Source organism: Glycine max, chromosome 16 (assembly GCF_000004515.6).
Source record: "Glycine max cultivar Williams 82 chromosome 16, Glycine_max_v4.0, whole genome shotgun sequence".
In the NCBI taxonomy this organism is placed as follows: Eukaryota; Viridiplantae; Streptophyta; class Magnoliopsida; order Fabales; family Fabaceae; genus Glycine; species Glycine max.
This window is the reverse complement of record NC_038252.2, coordinates 35,018,946-35,038,074: the sequence shown is the minus strand read 5'-3', so window position 1 is coordinate 35,038,074 and position 19,129 is coordinate 35,018,946. Positions and strand designations below refer to the sequence as shown.

The following is a 19,129-nucleotide window of genomic DNA, read 5'->3' as shown; positions in this document are numbered from 1 at the left end:
TTCTTACATCCACGACATCCTTCTTCCACTCCTTGTCCACAATAATCCCTACCCCATTTCTTGATCTGATTTTTCCCGTATACCACAGCTTAAATCCCGAGTTGTCTAATTCTTTCGCTTTTTCACCTGTCCACTTAGTTTCTTGTAGGCACATAAAATTGATCTTCCTCCTCACCATAACATCCACTATTTCCATAGATTTTCCAGTAAGTGTGCCTATATTCCATGTACCAAAGCGAATCCTCCTGTCATGAACTAGCTTCTTTACCCACACCCGTTCACGAAAATGTGGGAACCCTTGCTTACTTTTCACTACATCCGGGCGGCGATGCAGCGGCCCTTGCTCTTTTGACACTGTACTCGAGCCATACAGCGCGTTGCTTCCGGGCAACGACCTAGCATTCACATTATTACGTAATTGATCCATGTCATAGAGATTCGACAAAGTTTAACGTTGGCTGTCGAAAGCCTAACACAACCCTCTCCTTTTATCCGGGCTTGGGACCGGCTAAGAATAGCAAAGCTACCCTAGGCAGGATTCAACCACCACCATTAGTGGAATAAAATTTTAAATGCAAACCCTTCTATGGTATATTCTATATACGCATTATTAGTCTAACAATAAAATAGCTACGATACATGGAGAAGTTTGAAGCAAGAGAAAAAATTATGATCTCTGTAATTATGGTAGACCAAGTTAAACAAGCATTATATTTCACACTTCTTTGTATCTCACTAATTAATTTTTATATTAAAAAGAGAACAATTTCCAGATTCAAATACAATTAGAAATTAATAGACGACACAACAACCTATTTCAAATTATGACGATGAAAACTAGCCCTTTTTCATATATAAGAAAAATATCATTTTGTGAAATAAAAAAGAAACAAGAATGAAGAAAGAAAGGCGGTTGCGGCAGTATAAATACTAGAAAGAAGTAAGTTTAATATGCACAAGCAAGAAGCACTTATACAATTAAGTTGATTCATATATGCGTTGCATGAACATGAATTCCTCCTCCATTATTTATATTGTTGTGCTTGTGGAGCTCTGGTTGTTTAGGTTACCTTGCAGAGAGAGTGTGTGCATGAAGTTTAAGAAATGCAAACCTATCCAAAGCATTTCATTGGCTACACACTCTCCAATTTCTTCCTTCTTTGACCCACCTATATTTGTCAGGATGCACACTCCCTCACTATAATGAACCATCCTTGCTCAACTTCTCATCTCTGCAAATTCTCGATCTTTCCCGTACTAGTTATTCCCCTGCCATTTCTTTTGTCCCCAAGTGGATACTCAAATTGAATAAACTTGTTTCTCTTCAATTATGGGGTAATGAAATCCAAGGTCCGATTCCTGGTGGTATTCGAAACCTCACACTTCTTCAAAATCTTGACTTGTCTTTCAATTCATTCTCATCTTCTATACCTGATTGCTTATACGGTCTTCATCGTCTCAAGTTCCTGAACCTAATGGACAACAACTTACATGGGACTATTTCTGATGCCCTGGGAAATTTGACTTCTCTTGTTGAACTTGATTTGTCATATAATCTACTTGAAGGAACCATTCCAACTTCTTTGGCTAATCTCTGCAACTTAAGGGAGATAGGTTTATCATATCTCAAACTAAACCAACAGGTTAATCAACTTTTAGAAATTCTTGCTCCTTGTATTTCCCATGGACTCACAACACTTGCAGTTCGGAGTTCACAACTTTCAGGCAATCTGACAGATCAAATTGGGGCTTTTAAAACTATTGACATGCTAGATTTTTCCAACAACTTAATTGGTGGTGCTCTTCCAAGATCATTTTGAAAACTTTCATCATTAAGATATCTCTATCTGTCTATTAATAAATTCAGTGGAAATCCATTTCAAAGTATTGGATCACTCTCTAAATTGTCATCTCTGCGTATTGATGGCAATAATTTTCAAGGAGTTGTCAAGGAAGATGATCTTGCAAATCTTACAAGCTTGAAGGAGTTTCATGCATCAGGGAACAATTTCACTTTAAAAGTTGGTTCCAATTGGCTTCCTAGTTTTCAGCTTACCTATTTGGATGTGGGATCATGGCAGTTAGGTCCCAGCTTTCCATCGTGGATTCAGTCACAAAAAAAAACTTAAATATTTAGGCATGTCTAACACAGGGATTATTGATTCTATTCCTACACAGATGTGGGAAGCACAATCTCAGGTTTTGTATTTAAACCACTCTCATAATCATATCCATGGTGAGCTTGTGACTACATTAAAAAATCCAATATCTATCCTAACTGTTGATCTAAGCACAAATCACTTATGTGGTAAATTACCCTATCTTTCAAATGATGTGTATGGGTTAGACCTTTCAACCAATTCATTCTCTGAATCCATGCAAGATTTTTTATGTAACAATCAGGACAAGCCAATGCAATTAGAAATTCTCAATCTTGCATCAAATAATTTGTCCGGAGAAATACCTGATTGTTGGATGAATTGGCCATTTCTAGTGGAAGTGAATTTACAAAGCAACTATTTTGTTGGGAACTTACCCTCATCCATGGGTTCCTTGTCTGAGCTGCAGTCTTTACAAATTCGTAACAACACACGCTCAGGAATATTTCCTACCAGTTCGAAGAAGAATAACCAATTGATATCCTTGGACCTTGGGGAAAATAATCTTTCAGGAAGTATTCCAACATGGGTTGGAGAAAAGCTCTTAAACATGAAAATCCTCCGCCTTTGATCAAACAGTTTTGTCGGTCACATTCCAAATGAAATATGTCAGATGAGTCATCTTCAGGTTTTAGACCTTGCACAAAACAATCTGTCTGGTAATATACCAAGTTGTTTCAGTAACTTGAGTGCCATGACACTAATGAACCAAAGTTCAGATCCTCGTATCTATTCTGTAGCACAAAATAGTACACATTACTCTTCCGGATATAGTATAGTTATTGTGCTACTATGGCTGAAAGGAAGAGAAGATGAGTACCGAAACATTCTGGGTTTGGTAACAAGCATTGATCTGTCAAGTAACAAATTATTAGGAGAAATACCTAGAGAAATCACAAGTCTAAATGGATTGAACTTTTTGAACTTATTCCACAACCAAGTGATTGGTCATATTCCACAAGGCATTGGTAATATGGGATCATTACAGTCCATTGATTTTTCTAGGAATCAACTTTCTGGTGAAATCCCTCCAACCATTTCAAATTCGAGCTTTTTGAGCATGCTAGACTTGTCTTATAATCATTTGAAGGGAAAAATTCCAACAGGAACACAATTGCAAACCTTTGATGCCTCCAGCTTTATTGGCAACAATCTATGTGGTCCACCACTGCCCATAAACTGCAGCTCCAATGGGAAAACTCATAGTTATGAAGGAAGTGATGAGCATGGAGTGAATTGGTTGTTTGTCAGTGCGGCAATTGGATTTATTGTGGGATTCTGGATAGTGATTGCTCCTTTGCTGATTTGTAGATCATGGCGGTATGCCTATTTTCATTTCCTTGATCATGTGTGGTTCAAACTTCAATCTTTTTGCTCATGTAGTATCACTGTTTAGTGTTGCTTAGAATACACTGATGTTTTATCATTGTATTGGCAGGTTGATCTATTTGTAGTCATTGCTATCTTCTTTTTTTTCAAATTTTAGAGCCTTATTTAAATTCAGTTTTTGGATGTAAAGATTTGCATATTGAGTATAGTTTTGTACTTAAGATCAACTAGTTGTAATCTCTGATAGAAAATATTAGCTAGATCACGTAGATTAAAATTGAAATAGTTGGTAAGTACTCTTGAGTTTTGGAACCACATGTTGGGAATCTCTCCAATTTAGTGTGCACTGGATAATACTATTCTCTAATCCAAACCACATATTCGCTTGAATTTTATTTACCTAAGATCATGGATGCATTCTTGCCCACTTTAAAATCAACCTTACCTTTAATAAGATTTATTCTTTTACATGTATCCGTTTTGCAATTATGTACAACTTAAAAGGCAAAGAGACAATGCTTGGCTTCATCAAGACCAGTGGCAAGGAACAGGAGCACGATAGCATAAAAGCATAAGCATGACATGCTTGCCTGCTACTGGTATTTAAGATCTATAAAACATTGAAAACATTACATTGTGAACATTTCACGTGAATCATTCGAAACTACAATCTATTGTATCCTGTATGAAAGGCCATTTGCAGAATTACCCTCCTCTTAAATGCCAAGTTTGCCAAATTATTGTTGAAATTTATGTGTGTGGACTCCAACTATGTATGGCCAGGTATGGAGGCTTCAAAATTAGGACTTGGGTTGCTCAAATTTGAGAGACAAAGTGTTGTGCCGCAAGACGACGCAAAATCTTTCCGGTGGCAGTCTTGGGCAAAGAATCAGTAATGAAGACCTTTTTAGGGACTTTGAAAGATGCAAGATTCTTCTTGCAATATCTTAGAACCTCTGCATCATCAATGTTTGATCCTTCTCTTGGGATGACAGCACAATATATCTATTAAAAGGTAAAAATAAATATGATCAATACAAATTTCAAAGAACTAATAGACCCATCATTTGAGCAAATAGCAATCCACAAATTTCTGATTTTTTTTTTCATTTATTCCTCTCCTAGTACAAACAAGAAAAAAGGTCATATACTAATCTTTTGAGAATTTTGAATTAATTATGAAGATTACGAAATATTGAACATTTTAAGGAAATTTTGGTAATATTGATGAAAAACAATAAAGGTTATAACAATTTATTTCACAAGCACAGAGGGTCACTAAGTGCGTGAGAAAGCAAGCAAGCAAGCTGTTGCTAGGTAACAAGTTGTTTTTTGTTGGGGAGAATGACATCAAAAGGTTATGAAGTAGCTGACCGTTTCAGAAGTTAATTAGTCATGCGTAGCCAATATTACACGAAACGCTTTTCAGATTTGGTTAATTTTACCTTTCGGGGAAACTAAAGTTAGGAAAGTAATTTTTTGTCACATGGTAATCCAAAGCTAGGTATTATCATGTCATGTCATGTGTGCTTAAAAACAAACTTTATGCCACAGGTTCATAGATACATATAGGAAATTTCAATCCATCACAAATTATTCTTGCTAGGGAGAAACTATAATGTTTCTATGATAAAAAAAAAAAAAAAAACTAGGCTTGCCATCCCTTTGAGATCTTTCCTTTGAGAATATTTCAGTAATGTTGAGAGCTTGTTATATTTAGTTCTTTGGCTTGTTATAGAAAATTCCTTGGAGAAGATCATTCATGGAAAGCCCTCTGGGATTGACAACACAGTAAGCGCATACGGGCTTTTCTTTGTGGATTAGGAATGAATACATTCTTGGGGATTTCTTTGTGGCTTATTGTTTTCCTAGGAACAACTTTATGCTTACAAGCCTACTGTTTCTATTACTATTATTAAAGTTATTACTTATTAATGATCTTTTACCTCTCCGAGGTTAATATGGCAATAGCCAAATCCATATTTAATTTAGTCATTGTCTATTATTAAAGTTATTTACTGTTTCTATTACTATTATTAAAGTTATTACTTATTTAATTTAGTCTTTTAAAACATCATGGAGGAAATGTTCTCTAAAAACAATTTGTTCTTCATATCCTTATTTTGAAACAAATCTTTTAAAAATTTGAAGTGGTGGTTAAAAATATTTCAATTTGATTTTACCTTGCATACCACATTTGTGTTAAGCAAAATTTAGATTCCCATATAGCATCTCCGGCCAATATCCCAAATACCTATAAACAAATGTAAATGTAGAATGATTTAGATTTATTTCTTAATTATTGTTAAAATATAATTGAAAAACAAAAAATTATTTGTAAATTTAATATCCTGGATTTAATACATTCATGTGATTATCAATGAATTAATCGTTACATCAACATTGTTCTCCAATGATATTGGATGTTCGTTTTGCAACAAATGATACGCGATTGAAGAAATATCAGTTATTATCAAATGAAATTAAGTGCAATAAATATTAGCTGTCCAGTATCAATTATACTACGAAATTAATGATTAAATTGTTAAATATTTTTATGATAATAAATACGGGATTTTTTGATAATTAGAATTTAATACAATTATTTAAATTAGGTATCAATTATTCTTAACGGATACGAAAACTAATGTCCCAATTTGAATTAAAAAAGAATTTGATTCACTAAAAAAAACCTATATGCAAAAAATTTGGTATAAATTAATTTTAATGTGTAGCTAAATATAAAATTGAATGGGAAAAAATCACATATAACTATATGGTATAGTAATGCGATGTTTAATCTGATGCGAGATGAAATTTGATAGTCAAGCCTCCAAACCAATCCGTGAATTTCATACGGTGTAACTAAGTGATTGTCCAAACAACAAAATATTAAAGAAAATTTTCAAACAACAATGAACACAACTAGAAGAAAAGATAAATAATAAACAAATCACGTAAAACCATGTTACTTATATAAGGAAAAAATGTGTACTCCATGATTAAAGTTTAATCATGCACCATAACAATTTAGAAAAATTCTATATTAAAATTAAAGTTTAAATGTTTTATTTATTGTAATGCATGTACGCTTCATTTTAGAAAAATTCTATATTAAAATCAAAGTTAAAGGCAAGTCTCTGGAGAAGATGACTTCGATAAAGACACAATAAAACTGCTTCTGGTGAAGAGGGAATTTCAAGACATTGGTTCTTCCCCAAAAGCAACTTAACTCTAATGAGAATGTGAAAACTGAACAAGAGGATATATAGTCTAAAACCAACTAACATTCCAAAATTCCTCACCAACCATCCCTATTATATTTGACAACCACACCCGTGATGAAAATTATAGTGCGGTTTCATTCCACTGTCTCAATTAAATAAAAAATATACAAAATATCACAATAAGGATATGTTAATTAAGAATTTAATTTAAATACATTTTCATTTGCAATTAATTAATTATATATATTTCCTATAACTTTTTTAGTAATTGTTTTATAAATCATTTGGTGATTTCTAATTAATTAACAATTTAAATTTTTACACTATCTATCAAACTTAAACTCATATTAACAGCATCAAAGTTATTTTCGTTTTAATTTTGATACTTTTGTTCTAATTAAGTAGTACTAGCAGTTGCCATTCTCATTATTTTATTATACGTACATTCTACATTCTGCTTACAACTTGCAATGAATGGAAAAAGTGGAGCTTGGACATCATTCGTCTGCATGACATTCACACCACTCACCAAAAGTGGGTGGAAATTTTTAGACAAAATAGATGAAGAATTATTAATGTTGAACCATCATTGGAAGTGGAAAGTTCATTATGAGAAAGAAAAGCAGTTCGCCAAAATGGAAAGCAGTAGGTAAAGAAAGCTCAAGTAATTTTCAACTTCTAGACATTCCATGTAGAGATAAGAAATGACAGTTCATAGAAAAGAAAAGGAAAAAAAAATGATGGCTTAAAGATCTTTATCTTTGAGCTGTTTGTCTCTACTAATCAACTATAGTTAGCTATTTTAATTTATGATTGTCAACTTGAGATACCATTAAGATAAAAGTGGTGTGAAAAAAGAGCATCAAAGTATGCGTACGTATGGCGTCGATCAAGAGTCACATCACTTGTTCTGTGAGGGAAACAAAAAACATTACAAGTTCAAAATTAAAAATAATAGAATTCCCTTTATAAAACACATATATAATTTGTTTCTCAATTCTCATAAGAAAAAACCACTTGCACTAATGGGTTGGTACAATGGTCCTTGTGGCAGCCATCATGCACAACAATGCAAATTCCCTGATTTGGTAAAAAAGGCTAGGAAGGAATTCGTAAAAACCACTGAATCAAATTCTTTTGTAACATTTGGAAATATGTGAGTGAGATTTTCAAAACACCAAACGGTTATAGTATCAAATGTTGTATCTTCAAATTTGGCTTCTTTCTACGAAATAAAGTTTCAGAAACGGAAGACCGAGAGCTTAATTAGACATAGAATTCAAATGGAGCATGCCATCATTGACATGAAGACTGATGAGAAGTTTGAAATAACATTTCTTACATAGAATTCAAAGATTTCACACGTAGTCCATTGTTTAGAATAAACTGCTACATATATATAACCCGTTGTTAAAAAAAGTAATAAAAAAATAAAAGGTTTAATTATGCTTTTGACCCTTAAAGTTACGACAATATTTTTTTTAGTCGTTGTAGTTTAACTCATGGGACCAGAAACTCACAATGACACTTTATCTGCAGCAATCAAAACCATCATCCCATTGGAACGATCAACTTAGTTCAATGCTCTGATACCACTCCAACTTGATGAGAGACTGTCAAGAAGGAGATTACATCATGGCAATTGGCAAATGCTAAGCTTGCAGAGGTCGGTGGCAGACTCAAGAATAATGGAATGTGTAGTGGCTTTGTCTCATACCTCCATTACACTTCATTTGTACCTGAGCTTGCTTCCCTATTTTTATTAATTTTGTTCATGTTTATGTGTGAATTGAATCTTCCCCTCGAGGACCAAAAGATAAAAAAATTGTAAATATAAGAACCTTTTTATAGGGATAGACACCAAAATCTAAGAATACATGATAATTATCTATCATCCAAACTTAACTCAGGATAAAAAAAAGTAGCACATTAAAATTTTATAGGGATAGAAATGATATATTTTACCGTATTTTTTTTCATGCTTGACTTAACTCTCAACATTTATTGTCAATGATAAGAAACTTTGACATAGATTTGATGGAGTGGCCTATGGTTCAAGTTGAAAAAGTGGGGACCTTGATATGGATTTGGTGGAGTTGTCTGTGGTTTGTCTAGAAGACAATTTTTTTTTCTTTTCTTTTATTTTGAATAAAAAAATTTTGATCATTTAAAATTAGTTATAGGTTCAAATTGCATGTAATAGAATACTTGAATTTAATAATACAAGACTTTTTTTGTTGTTTATTTGGCACAAGAATAAATTATATTTCTTTGTAGATTATTTAAGTGATCTCATGAATTATTTTTTAAAAATATTATATAGAACGTGAGTATTTTTATGATTGCTTAAATTTGACACTTAAAATTATTTTAAAAATAAAATGGAAATTAAAATTATGTTGCTCCTATTAGTATTTAAGTTGATAACTTGTAAAGAAAATAAAAAATATGATACTAATTTTTATGATAAAAAATTAAGATTCATTTTCAAATTAATTAGAAATAGACAATTAACACAACAAATTAATATTTCCAAATAATGATAATATATAAACTGAAAAGCTTATGCATTAAGATTGCAAATCTTCATAAGTTAGATATTTCAATAAATTATATATTTATTTTTCTCTTCTATCACTATTCTTAAAATATCACCACACAAGTAAATGAAATTCAGACAAAGACTTTAATATATGAAGACTTGTGGTCTAACAATAAAATAGCTAAGACCATAGATAAATAATTTAAAAAAACATGCCACACTTCTTGGTATATCATATCCTCTAATTTACTTTTTAAGCTAAATATGATCTATAATATATGGAGAAATTTGGACCAAGACTTATACAAGAAAAAAGTTATGCTCTCAATAATTATGGTAGACCAAGTTAAACAAGCATTTTACACTTCTTTGTATCTTACTAATTAATTTTTAATGAAAAAGAATATAATATTCGGGCTAAAATACAATTAGAAATAGACGACACAACAATCTTTCCAATTAATGACAATGAAAATTAGTTTTTTTTCACATATAAGAAGAATATTATTTTGTAAATTAAAAAATAGATCAAAATTAAATAGTTAGATTGAAACGAAAGAGTCTTTTTTTATATAGATTTTTTAACCGAAATAATCTTTAAATTAGATCATTTTCCTATAATTGATGTATTCATCATTTATAATTTTTTTCCTTGCTTACTTAATTCTAAACATTTGTTGTCAATGATATGGAACTTGATATGAAGGTAATGTAGTGACCTATGGTTCATGTTGAAGAAGATAGAGACCAAAATATGGTTGGCTGGACTTTGTGGAGTGTCCTAAGGTTCAAGATAAAAAAATGAAGGACATTGACTTGGACTTGATGGAGTAGTCTATGGTTCAAGTGGGAAAAGTGGGGTCCTTGATATGAATTTGGTGGAGTGAGAAGTGGTTTGTCTAGGAGACTAGACAATTTTGTTTTCATTTCTTTTATTTAAAATAATAAAAAATTGATATTTTAAAATTAATTATGGGTTCAAACTGCAAGTAATAGAATATTTGAATTTTGTAAGGCAAGACATTTTGTTATTTACTTAACACATACAGGTTTAACGAAAGGATTAATTGATTTAAATAATAGTTAAAATTTTAAGACTAATTAAGCCGAATTTAATTACCTTTGCTGTAAACTACTCAAAGTTTTAAAAAAATTATTAATATTTTCTTAAAATAAAAATTTCATTGATTTAAGAAATCCTATACCGTAAATTAAAATAAAATGTTTCTTATTTTAGTATTTGAGACAAGAATAAAATATATTTATATGTAGAAGATTATTTACGTTATCGTATAAATATATTTTTTAGAATATTATATTGAACGTGAGTATTTTTATGATTGTTTAAATTTGGCACTTACAATTATTTAAAAAGTAAAATGAAAATAAAAATTATGTTTCTCCTATTATTTAAGTTGATAACTTATAAAAAATACAAAATATGATACTATTTTTTATAGAAAAAAGTTAAATTCTTTTTCACCACGTCTTTTTTTATCAATAATTAATTTTTATATGATAAAGGAAATCATATTTAGGTTTGAATACAATTAGAAATAGATGACACAAACAACCTTTTTTTCATGTGGAGAGCTTGAGACGGGTGGAAGACTAAGTTTCAAATGAAACTTTTTTTAGTAATTGTTTTACAAATCATTAGGTGATTTCTAATTAATTAACAATTTAAATTTTTACACTGTGTATCAAAATTAAACTCATGTATTAACAGCATCAAAGTTATTTTCGTTCTAATTTTGATACTTTTGTTTTAATTAAGTACTACGTACTAGTAGTTGGCATTCTCATTATTTTATTATACGTACATTCTACATTCTGCTTACAACTTGCAATGAATGGAAAAAGTGGAGCTTGGACATCATTTGTCTGCATGACATTCACATGTAGAGATAAGAAATGACAGTTCATAGAAAGAAAAGGAAAAAAAAGATGAAAAAATACAGGACCTTAAATTTGGCAATTAAAATGGCTATGGTTTAATTAACAAAATAATATTTAAATTAACAAAAGTTGAACTTTTAATAAAAGGCTTGAATCAAATAATAGTTAAATTCAATACCAAATTTTGTAATAATTAACAAAAGTTGAATTAACAAAATTTTGTAAAAGACTTAAATTAACAAAAGTTGGACTTTTAATAAAAGACTTGATGGAGTCCATGAAATAGAAGACTTGAATTTTTTTAATAAAATGTTGAACTTTTATTGTTTAATTAACAAAAGTTTAATGAAAGGATAGATTAAATAATAGTTAAATTCAATATAAAATTTTGTGTATATAGGAATTTTAAAAAGGGAGATAGATAAAGTAAATTCAAAATTATTTCCTATTCTAAGAATTAACTCGGGAGAATTGGATAATAAAGTCAATAATTAAAAAAAGGAAACATAATAAAAAAATTAAAAAAGTCAAGAAAGACACTTGCAGCAGTATAAATAATAGAAGTTTTATAATTTATATGCAGAAGCAAGAAACACTTATACAATTAAGTTGTTTTCTATATATGCGTTGCAGAAGTTGAAGAAGGCAGAGACCTTAATATTGGTGGACTTTGTGGAGTGTCCTAAGGTTGAAGTAGTCTATGGTTCAAGTTGGAAAAGTGGGGACCTTAAAATGGAGGACCTTGACATAGACTTGATGGAGTAGTCTATGGTTCAAGTTGGAAAAGTTGGGACCTTGATATGGATTTGGTGGAGTGGCCAACGGTTTCTTTAGGAGACAATTTTGTTTTCATTTCTTTTATTTTGAATAATTAAAATTTGATATTTAAAATTAATTATGGGTTCAACGAAAGGATTGATGTTTACTTAACACATACAGGTTTAACGAAAGGATTGTTTGAATTTTATAAGACAAGACTTTTTGTTGTTTACTTAACACATACAGGTTTAACGAAAGGATTGATTTGAATAATAGTTAAAATTTGAAGACTAATTAAGCCAAATTTAATTATCTTTGATGTAAACTACTTAAAGTTTTAAAAAAATCATTAATATTTTCTTAAAATAAAAATTTCATTGATTTACGCAATTCTATACGGTAAACTAAAATAAAAAATGTTTCTTGTTTTAGTATTTGGCACAAGAATAAATTATATTTCTTTATAGATTGTTTAAGTTATCGTATGGATTTTTTTTTTGAGAATATTATATTGAATGTGAGTATTCTCATGATTATTTAAATTTGACACTTGCAATTATTTAAAAAGTAAAATGGAAATTAAAATTATGTTTCTCCTTTTATTTAAGTTGATAACTTGTAAAAAATATAAAATATGATACTGATTTTTTTTTTGAAAAAAAAATTAATATTCTTTTTACTTCTTTTATATAACTAATTAATTTTTATATGATAAATAAAATAATATTCAAGTTAGAATACAATTATAAATAGATGACACAATAACTTTTCCAATTGATGATAATTAAATCTAGTATTTTTTTTCCTATGTAAGAGAATATTATTTTGTGAACTGAAAAATTGATTAAAATTAAATAATTAGATTGGAAGGAAATAATTTTTTTATAGATTTTTTAATAGAAATAGTCTTTAAAGTACACCCTTTTCCTATAATTGATGTATTCATCAATTAATTGAGTTAGATATTTCAATAAATTGAATATTTATTTTTGTCTTCTATCACTATTCGTAAACTATCACCATAAATGAAATTTAGACAAAAAATTTAATATATGAAAACTTGTGGTCTAACAATAAATAGCTAGGACCATAATTTTATAATTTAAAAAACATGTCACACTTCTTTGTAGATCTTCTAATTTACTTTTTAAGTTAAATATGATCTACAATACATGGAGAAATTTGGACCAAGACTTATAAAAGGAAAAACTATGATCTCAATAATTATGATAGATCAAGTTAAACTTCTTTGTATCTCACTAATTAATTTTTAATAAAAAGAAAATAATATTATGATTAAAAAAACAATTAAAAATAGACAACACAACAATCATTAATGACAATGAAGATTAATTAGTCTTTTTCACATATAAGAAGAATATTATTTTGTGAATTGAAAAATTGATCAAAATTAAATAGCTAGCTTGAAATGAAATAATTTTTTTTATAGATTTTTTTAACCAAAATAGTCTTTAAAGTAAACTCTTTTCCTATAATTGATTTATTCATCAATAATATTTTTTTTTCCTTGCTTGACTTAACTCGCAACATTTGTTGTCAATGACAGGGGACTTGATATGAAGGTTGTTATGAACAGAGAAGCTTCAATGGAGGGCAGCAGAGACATAACAGCAACTACAGAGGGTGAACTCACAAACACAGGGGTGCAGAAGGAAACAATACTCAAAAGAAAGGTCAAGAAGCCCACCTATTCGTGCTGATGCTGCATATCTGAGGGAAAGCAGCCATAACAGAATTAGTTATGTAATATTCCTAGGATTATACCAATTCTAGAAGAAAATTATTCCTTCCTAAGATCTATAAATACTATGTAAATAACAGAAGGATTAATAAGAAAAAGCTGGAATTCCTTATCTTAGATCTTCTTCCTGGTTTCCCTTCTCTTCTCTGGAGGAGCTGAACCTCTAAATCAGCCAAGTTCATAACAAAGGTAATGCAGTGACCTATGGTTCAAGTTGAAGAAGTCAGACCTTAACATCATGGCTGGACTTTGTGGAGTGTCCAAAGGTTCAACATGAAAAAATGGAAAACCTTGAAATTGACTTCATGGTGTAAGCTATGATTTAGAAGACAATTTTCTTTTACATTATTTTTAGTTTGAATATTGAAAATTTGATAATTTAATATTAAATTTGATGAAATAAAAGACTTGATTTTTTTCTTAAAAAAATGTTGGACTTTTGTACGTAACAAAAGTTTAATGGAAGGATTGATTAAATAATAGTTAAAATTTGAAGTTTAATGACACCAAATTTTCATTTAAGCAGTATTATAGAGTAAATTAAAATAAAATAATTCTTATTTATTTTTGTAAAAAAAAACTGTACCTAAAAGAATGTTTCTTATGTTAGTATTCAGCACAAGAATAAATCATATTTCTTTGTTATTAATTTTGATTTTTTTTTATGAATTTGGTGTATATAGGAATTTTAAAAAGGGAGATAGATACAGTAAATACAAAAAATTTCGTATTCTAAGAATTAATTCGGGAGAATTGGATAATTAAATCGATAATTTAAAGAGGCCAGCGTAAAAAAAGAATGGAAGAATAGTTTAGTATTTGGCACAATAATAAAAAAGGTAAAAAATAATGAAAGTGAAGAAAAAAACAGGCAGGGCAGCAGTATAAATAATAGAAGTTTTATGATTTATATGCAGAACCAACAACTACACTTGTTTTCTATATTTGCGTTGCATGATCATGAATTCCTCCTCCATTATTTATATTCTTGTCTTTGTCCAGCTTTGGTTGTTGAGCTTACCATGCAGAGAGAGTGTGTGCATCCCAAGTGAGCGTGAGACACTTATGAAGTTTAAGAATAATCTGAATGATCCTTCAAATAGGCTTTGGTCTTGGAATCATAATCATACCAACTGTTGCCACTGGTATGGAGTCCTCTGCCACAACGTCACTTCCCATGTTCTTCAGCTTCACCTCAACTCTTCACTTTCTGATGCTTTCGATCATGACTACTATGATTCTGCTTTCTACGATGAGGAAGCTTATGAGAGATCCCAGTTTGGTGGAGAGATAAGTCCTTGTTTGGCTGATTTAAAGCATTTGAATTACTTGGACTTGAGCGCCAATGAATACCTTGGAGAAGGTATGTCAATTCCTTCTTTCCTTGGGACAATGACTTCCTTGACTCACCTCAACCTCTCTCATACTGGATTCTGGGGGAAGATTCCTCCTCAGATTGGGAATCTCTCAAATTTGGTGTATCTTGACCTGAGTTCAGATGTTGCCAACGGAACAGTACCCTCTCAGATCGGGAATCTCTCTAAGCTTCGATATCTTGACTTGAGCGCCAATATATTTCTTGGAGAAGGCATGTCAATTCCTTCTTTCCTCGGGACAATGACTTCCTTGACTCACCTCGACCTCTCTGGTACTGGATTCATGGGGAAGATTCCATCTCAGATTTGGAATCTCTCCAATTTGGTGTATCTTCGCCTGACGTATGCCGCCAATGGAACAATTCCATCTCAGATTTGGAATCTCTCCAATTTGGTGTATCTTGGCCTTGGAGGTGATTCTGTTGTCGAACCTCTGTTTGCTGAAAATGTAGAATGGCTATCAAGTATGTGGAAGCTTGAATATCTTCATTTGAGTTATGCAAACCTATCCAAAGCATTTCATTGGCTACACACTCTCCAATCTCTTCCTTCTTTGACCCACCTATCTTTGTCAGAATGCACACTCCCTCACTATAATGAACCATCCTTGCTCAACTTCTCATCTCTGCAAACTCTCCATCTTTTCCGTACTAGTTATTCCCCTGCCATTTCTTTTGTCCCCAAGTGGATATTCAAATTGAAGAAACTTGTTTCTCTTCAATTACTGGATACTGGCATCCAAGGTCCGATTCCTGGTGGTATCCGAAACCTCACACTTCTTCAAAATCTTGACTTGTCTTTCAATTCATTCTCATCTTCTATACCTGATTGCTTATACGGTCTTCATCGTCTCAAGTCTTTGGACCTAAATTCCTGCGACTTGCATGGGACTATTTCTGATGCCTTGGGAAATTTGACTTCTCTTGTTGAACTTGATTTGTCACATAATCAACTTGAAGGAAACATTCCAACTTCTTTGGGTAATTTGACTTCTCTTGTTGAACTTCATTTGTCATATAGTCAACTTGAAGGAAACATTCCAACTTCTTTGGGTAATCTCTGCAACTTAAGGGTGATAAATTTATCATATCTCAAACTCAACCAACAGGTTAATGAACTTTTAGAAATTCTTGCTCCTTGTATTTCCCATGGACTCACAAGACTTGCAGTTCAGAGTTCACGACTTTCAGGCAATCTGACAGATCATATTGGGGCATTTAAAAATATTGTGCAGCTAGATTTTTCCAAAAACTTAATTGGTGGTGCTCTTCCTAGATCATTTGGAAAACTTTCATCATTAAGATATCTCGATCTCTCTATGAATAAATTCAGTGGAAATCCATTTGAAAGTCTTCGATCACTCTCTAAATTGTTATCTCTTCATATTGACGGCAATCTTTTTCACGGAGTTGTCAAGGAAGATGATCTTGCAAATCTTACAAGCTTGACGGAGTTTGTCGCATCGGGGAACAATTTCACTTTAAAAGTGGGTCCCAATTGGATTCCTAATTTTCAACTTACCTATTTGGAAGTGACATCATGGCAGTTAGGTCCCAGCTTTCCATCGTGGATTCAATCACAAAACCAACTTCATTATGTTGGACTATCTAACACGGGGATTTTCGATTCTATTCCCACACAGATGTGGGAAGCACTTTCTCAGGTTGGGTATTTAAACCTCTCTCGTAATCATATCCATGGTGAGATTGGGACTACATTAAAGAATCCAATATCTATCCCAACTATTGATCTAAGCTCAAATCACTTGTGTGGTAAATTACCCTATCTTTCAAGTGATGTGCTTCAGTTAGATCTTTCAAGCAATTCATTCTCTGAATCCATGAATGACTTTTTATGTAACGATCAGGACAAGCCAACGCATTTAGAATTTCTGAATCTTGCATCAAATAATTTGTCAGGAGAGATACCTGATTGCTGGATGAATTGGACATTTCTTGTGGATGTAAATTTACAAAGCAACCATTTTGTTGGGAACTTACCCCAATCCATGGGTTCCTTGGCAGACCTGCAGTCTTTACAAATTCGTAACAACATACTCTCAGGAATATTTCCAACCAGTTTGAAGAAGAATAACCAATTGATATCCTTGGACCTTGGGGAAAATAATCTTTCAGGAACTATTCCAACATGGGTTGGAGAAAAGCTCTTAAATGTGAAAATCCTCCGCCTTCGATCAAACAGATTTGGCGGCCACATTACAAATGAAATATGTCAGATGAGTCTTCTTCAGGTTTTAGACCTTGCACAAAACAATCTGTATGGCAATATACCGAGCTGTTTCAGTAACTTGAGTGCCATGACACTAAAGAACCAAATTACAGATCCTCGTATCTATTCTGAAGCACATTATGGTACGTCTTACTCTTCGATGGAAAGTATAGTTAGTGTGCTACTATGGCTGAAAGGAAGAGAAGATGAGTACCGAAACATTCTGGGTTTGGTAACAAGCATTGATCTGTCAAGTAACAAATTATTAGGAGAAATACCTAGAGAAATCACAAGTCTAAATGGATTGAATTTTTTGAACTTATCCCACAACCAAGTGATTGGTCATATTCCACAAGGCATTGGTAATATGGGATCATTACAGTCCATTGATTTTTCTAGGAATCAACTTTCTGGTGAAATCCCTCCAACCATTGCAAATTTGAGCTTTCTGAGCATGCTAGACTTGTCTTACAATCATTTGAAGGGAAAAATTCCAACAGGAACTCAATTGCAAACCTTTGATGCCTCCAGCTTCATCTCCAACAATCTATGTGGTCCACCACTGCCCATAAACTGCAGCTCCAATGGGAAAACCCATAGTTATGAAGGAAGTGATGGGCATGGAGTCAATTGGTTTTTTGTCAGTATGACAATTGGATTTATTGTGGGATTCTGGATAGTGATTGCTCCTTTGCTGATTTGTAGATCATGGCGGTATGCCTATTTTCATTTCCTTAATCATGTGTGGTTCAAACTGCAATCTTTTCGCTTAGGTAGTATCACTGTTTAGTGTTGCTTAGAATACTCCGAAGTTTTATCATTGTATTGGCAGGTTGATCAATTTGTAGTCATTGCTATCTTCTTCTTTTTTTTTTTTTTCAAATTTGAGAGCCTTATTTAAATTCTGTTTTTGAATGTAAAGAGGGAGAGTAGCTGAACGTAAAGAGGGGAAGGATAGGAGGTGTGGGGAAATGGAACTAAGGATAACCAAGTAATTTCAAATGCTTTGGTAGTCTCAATAGCATTTTTGGTAGTGACAATAATAGCCCATATATATATATAAATGATTATATGTGTGATACAACAAAATCCAGGATAGATAAAACAACCCATACCAACTATACAAATTACAAGTTAATTATTATTTTTACATATTTTGATGCACAATAAATAGCACCAACACAACAATTTGTTGTTATATTTACTAATTTATTTTTTAATATTAACTATTATAATACAATTAATACTGTTATTTGAACAACATAGACATTATCTTCATTTTTTTTCCTTCACCGTCTTCACCCATCTCCCTTTGTCACTAAAAAATGTAACAATTACAGTAAAAGTTAATTTCTTATGAAACATGCTTCATTTAGCTTATTTTAAAAATTAATGTGATAACAATTTTATTAGATGTAAATAAAGAAGAGTAATTATTTTAAAAAGAATTATATAAACATACACTTATTAGTATTGGATATGACTTTACACTCCATATAAAACAAATTCAATAAACGACACCTGAATCTTTTGTTCATAAATTTAGGGACATGAAAGGTGCATAGATTTTTCTAGTAGTGTAACGTAGCGGTGGAAATGAGCCAAGCCAAGCCAAGTTTTATTAGGCTTGAGTTCAGCTTGAATTGAATATGTAAGGCTTGAACTCGGCTCATTACCTATCATAGGCTTTTTTTTAGGCTCGGCTCGGCTTACATGAAAGTCTGACTTGGCCCACGAGCCTATTTAAAAGTTTGCTTAAAGACGTCTTTGATTAATTAATTATTTTAAAACCTAGTGAAATACTAACTAAAAAAAACTTATAAAATTTCGTAGAAGTAATGTACAAA

At 31.5% G+C, this 19,129-nt stretch overlaps 1 protein-coding gene across 1 annotated transcript; it reads left to right on the top strand.

Moving 5' to 3' along the window:
• The first annotated feature begins 2,772 nt into the window (after positions 1-2,772).
• LOC100803311 (receptor-like protein EIX2) lies at positions 2,773-18,277 on the top strand. The gene is made up of 4 exons (XM_014768771.1): positions 2,773-3,479; positions 13,483-13,609; positions 14,680-17,996; positions 18,205-18,277. Exons 1-4 carry the CDS (start codon positions 2,773-2,775, stop codon positions 18,275-18,277), a joined length of 4,224 nt encoding a protein of 1,407 aa, XP_014624257.1.
• The last annotated feature ends 852 nt before the right edge of the window (positions 18,278-19,129 follow it).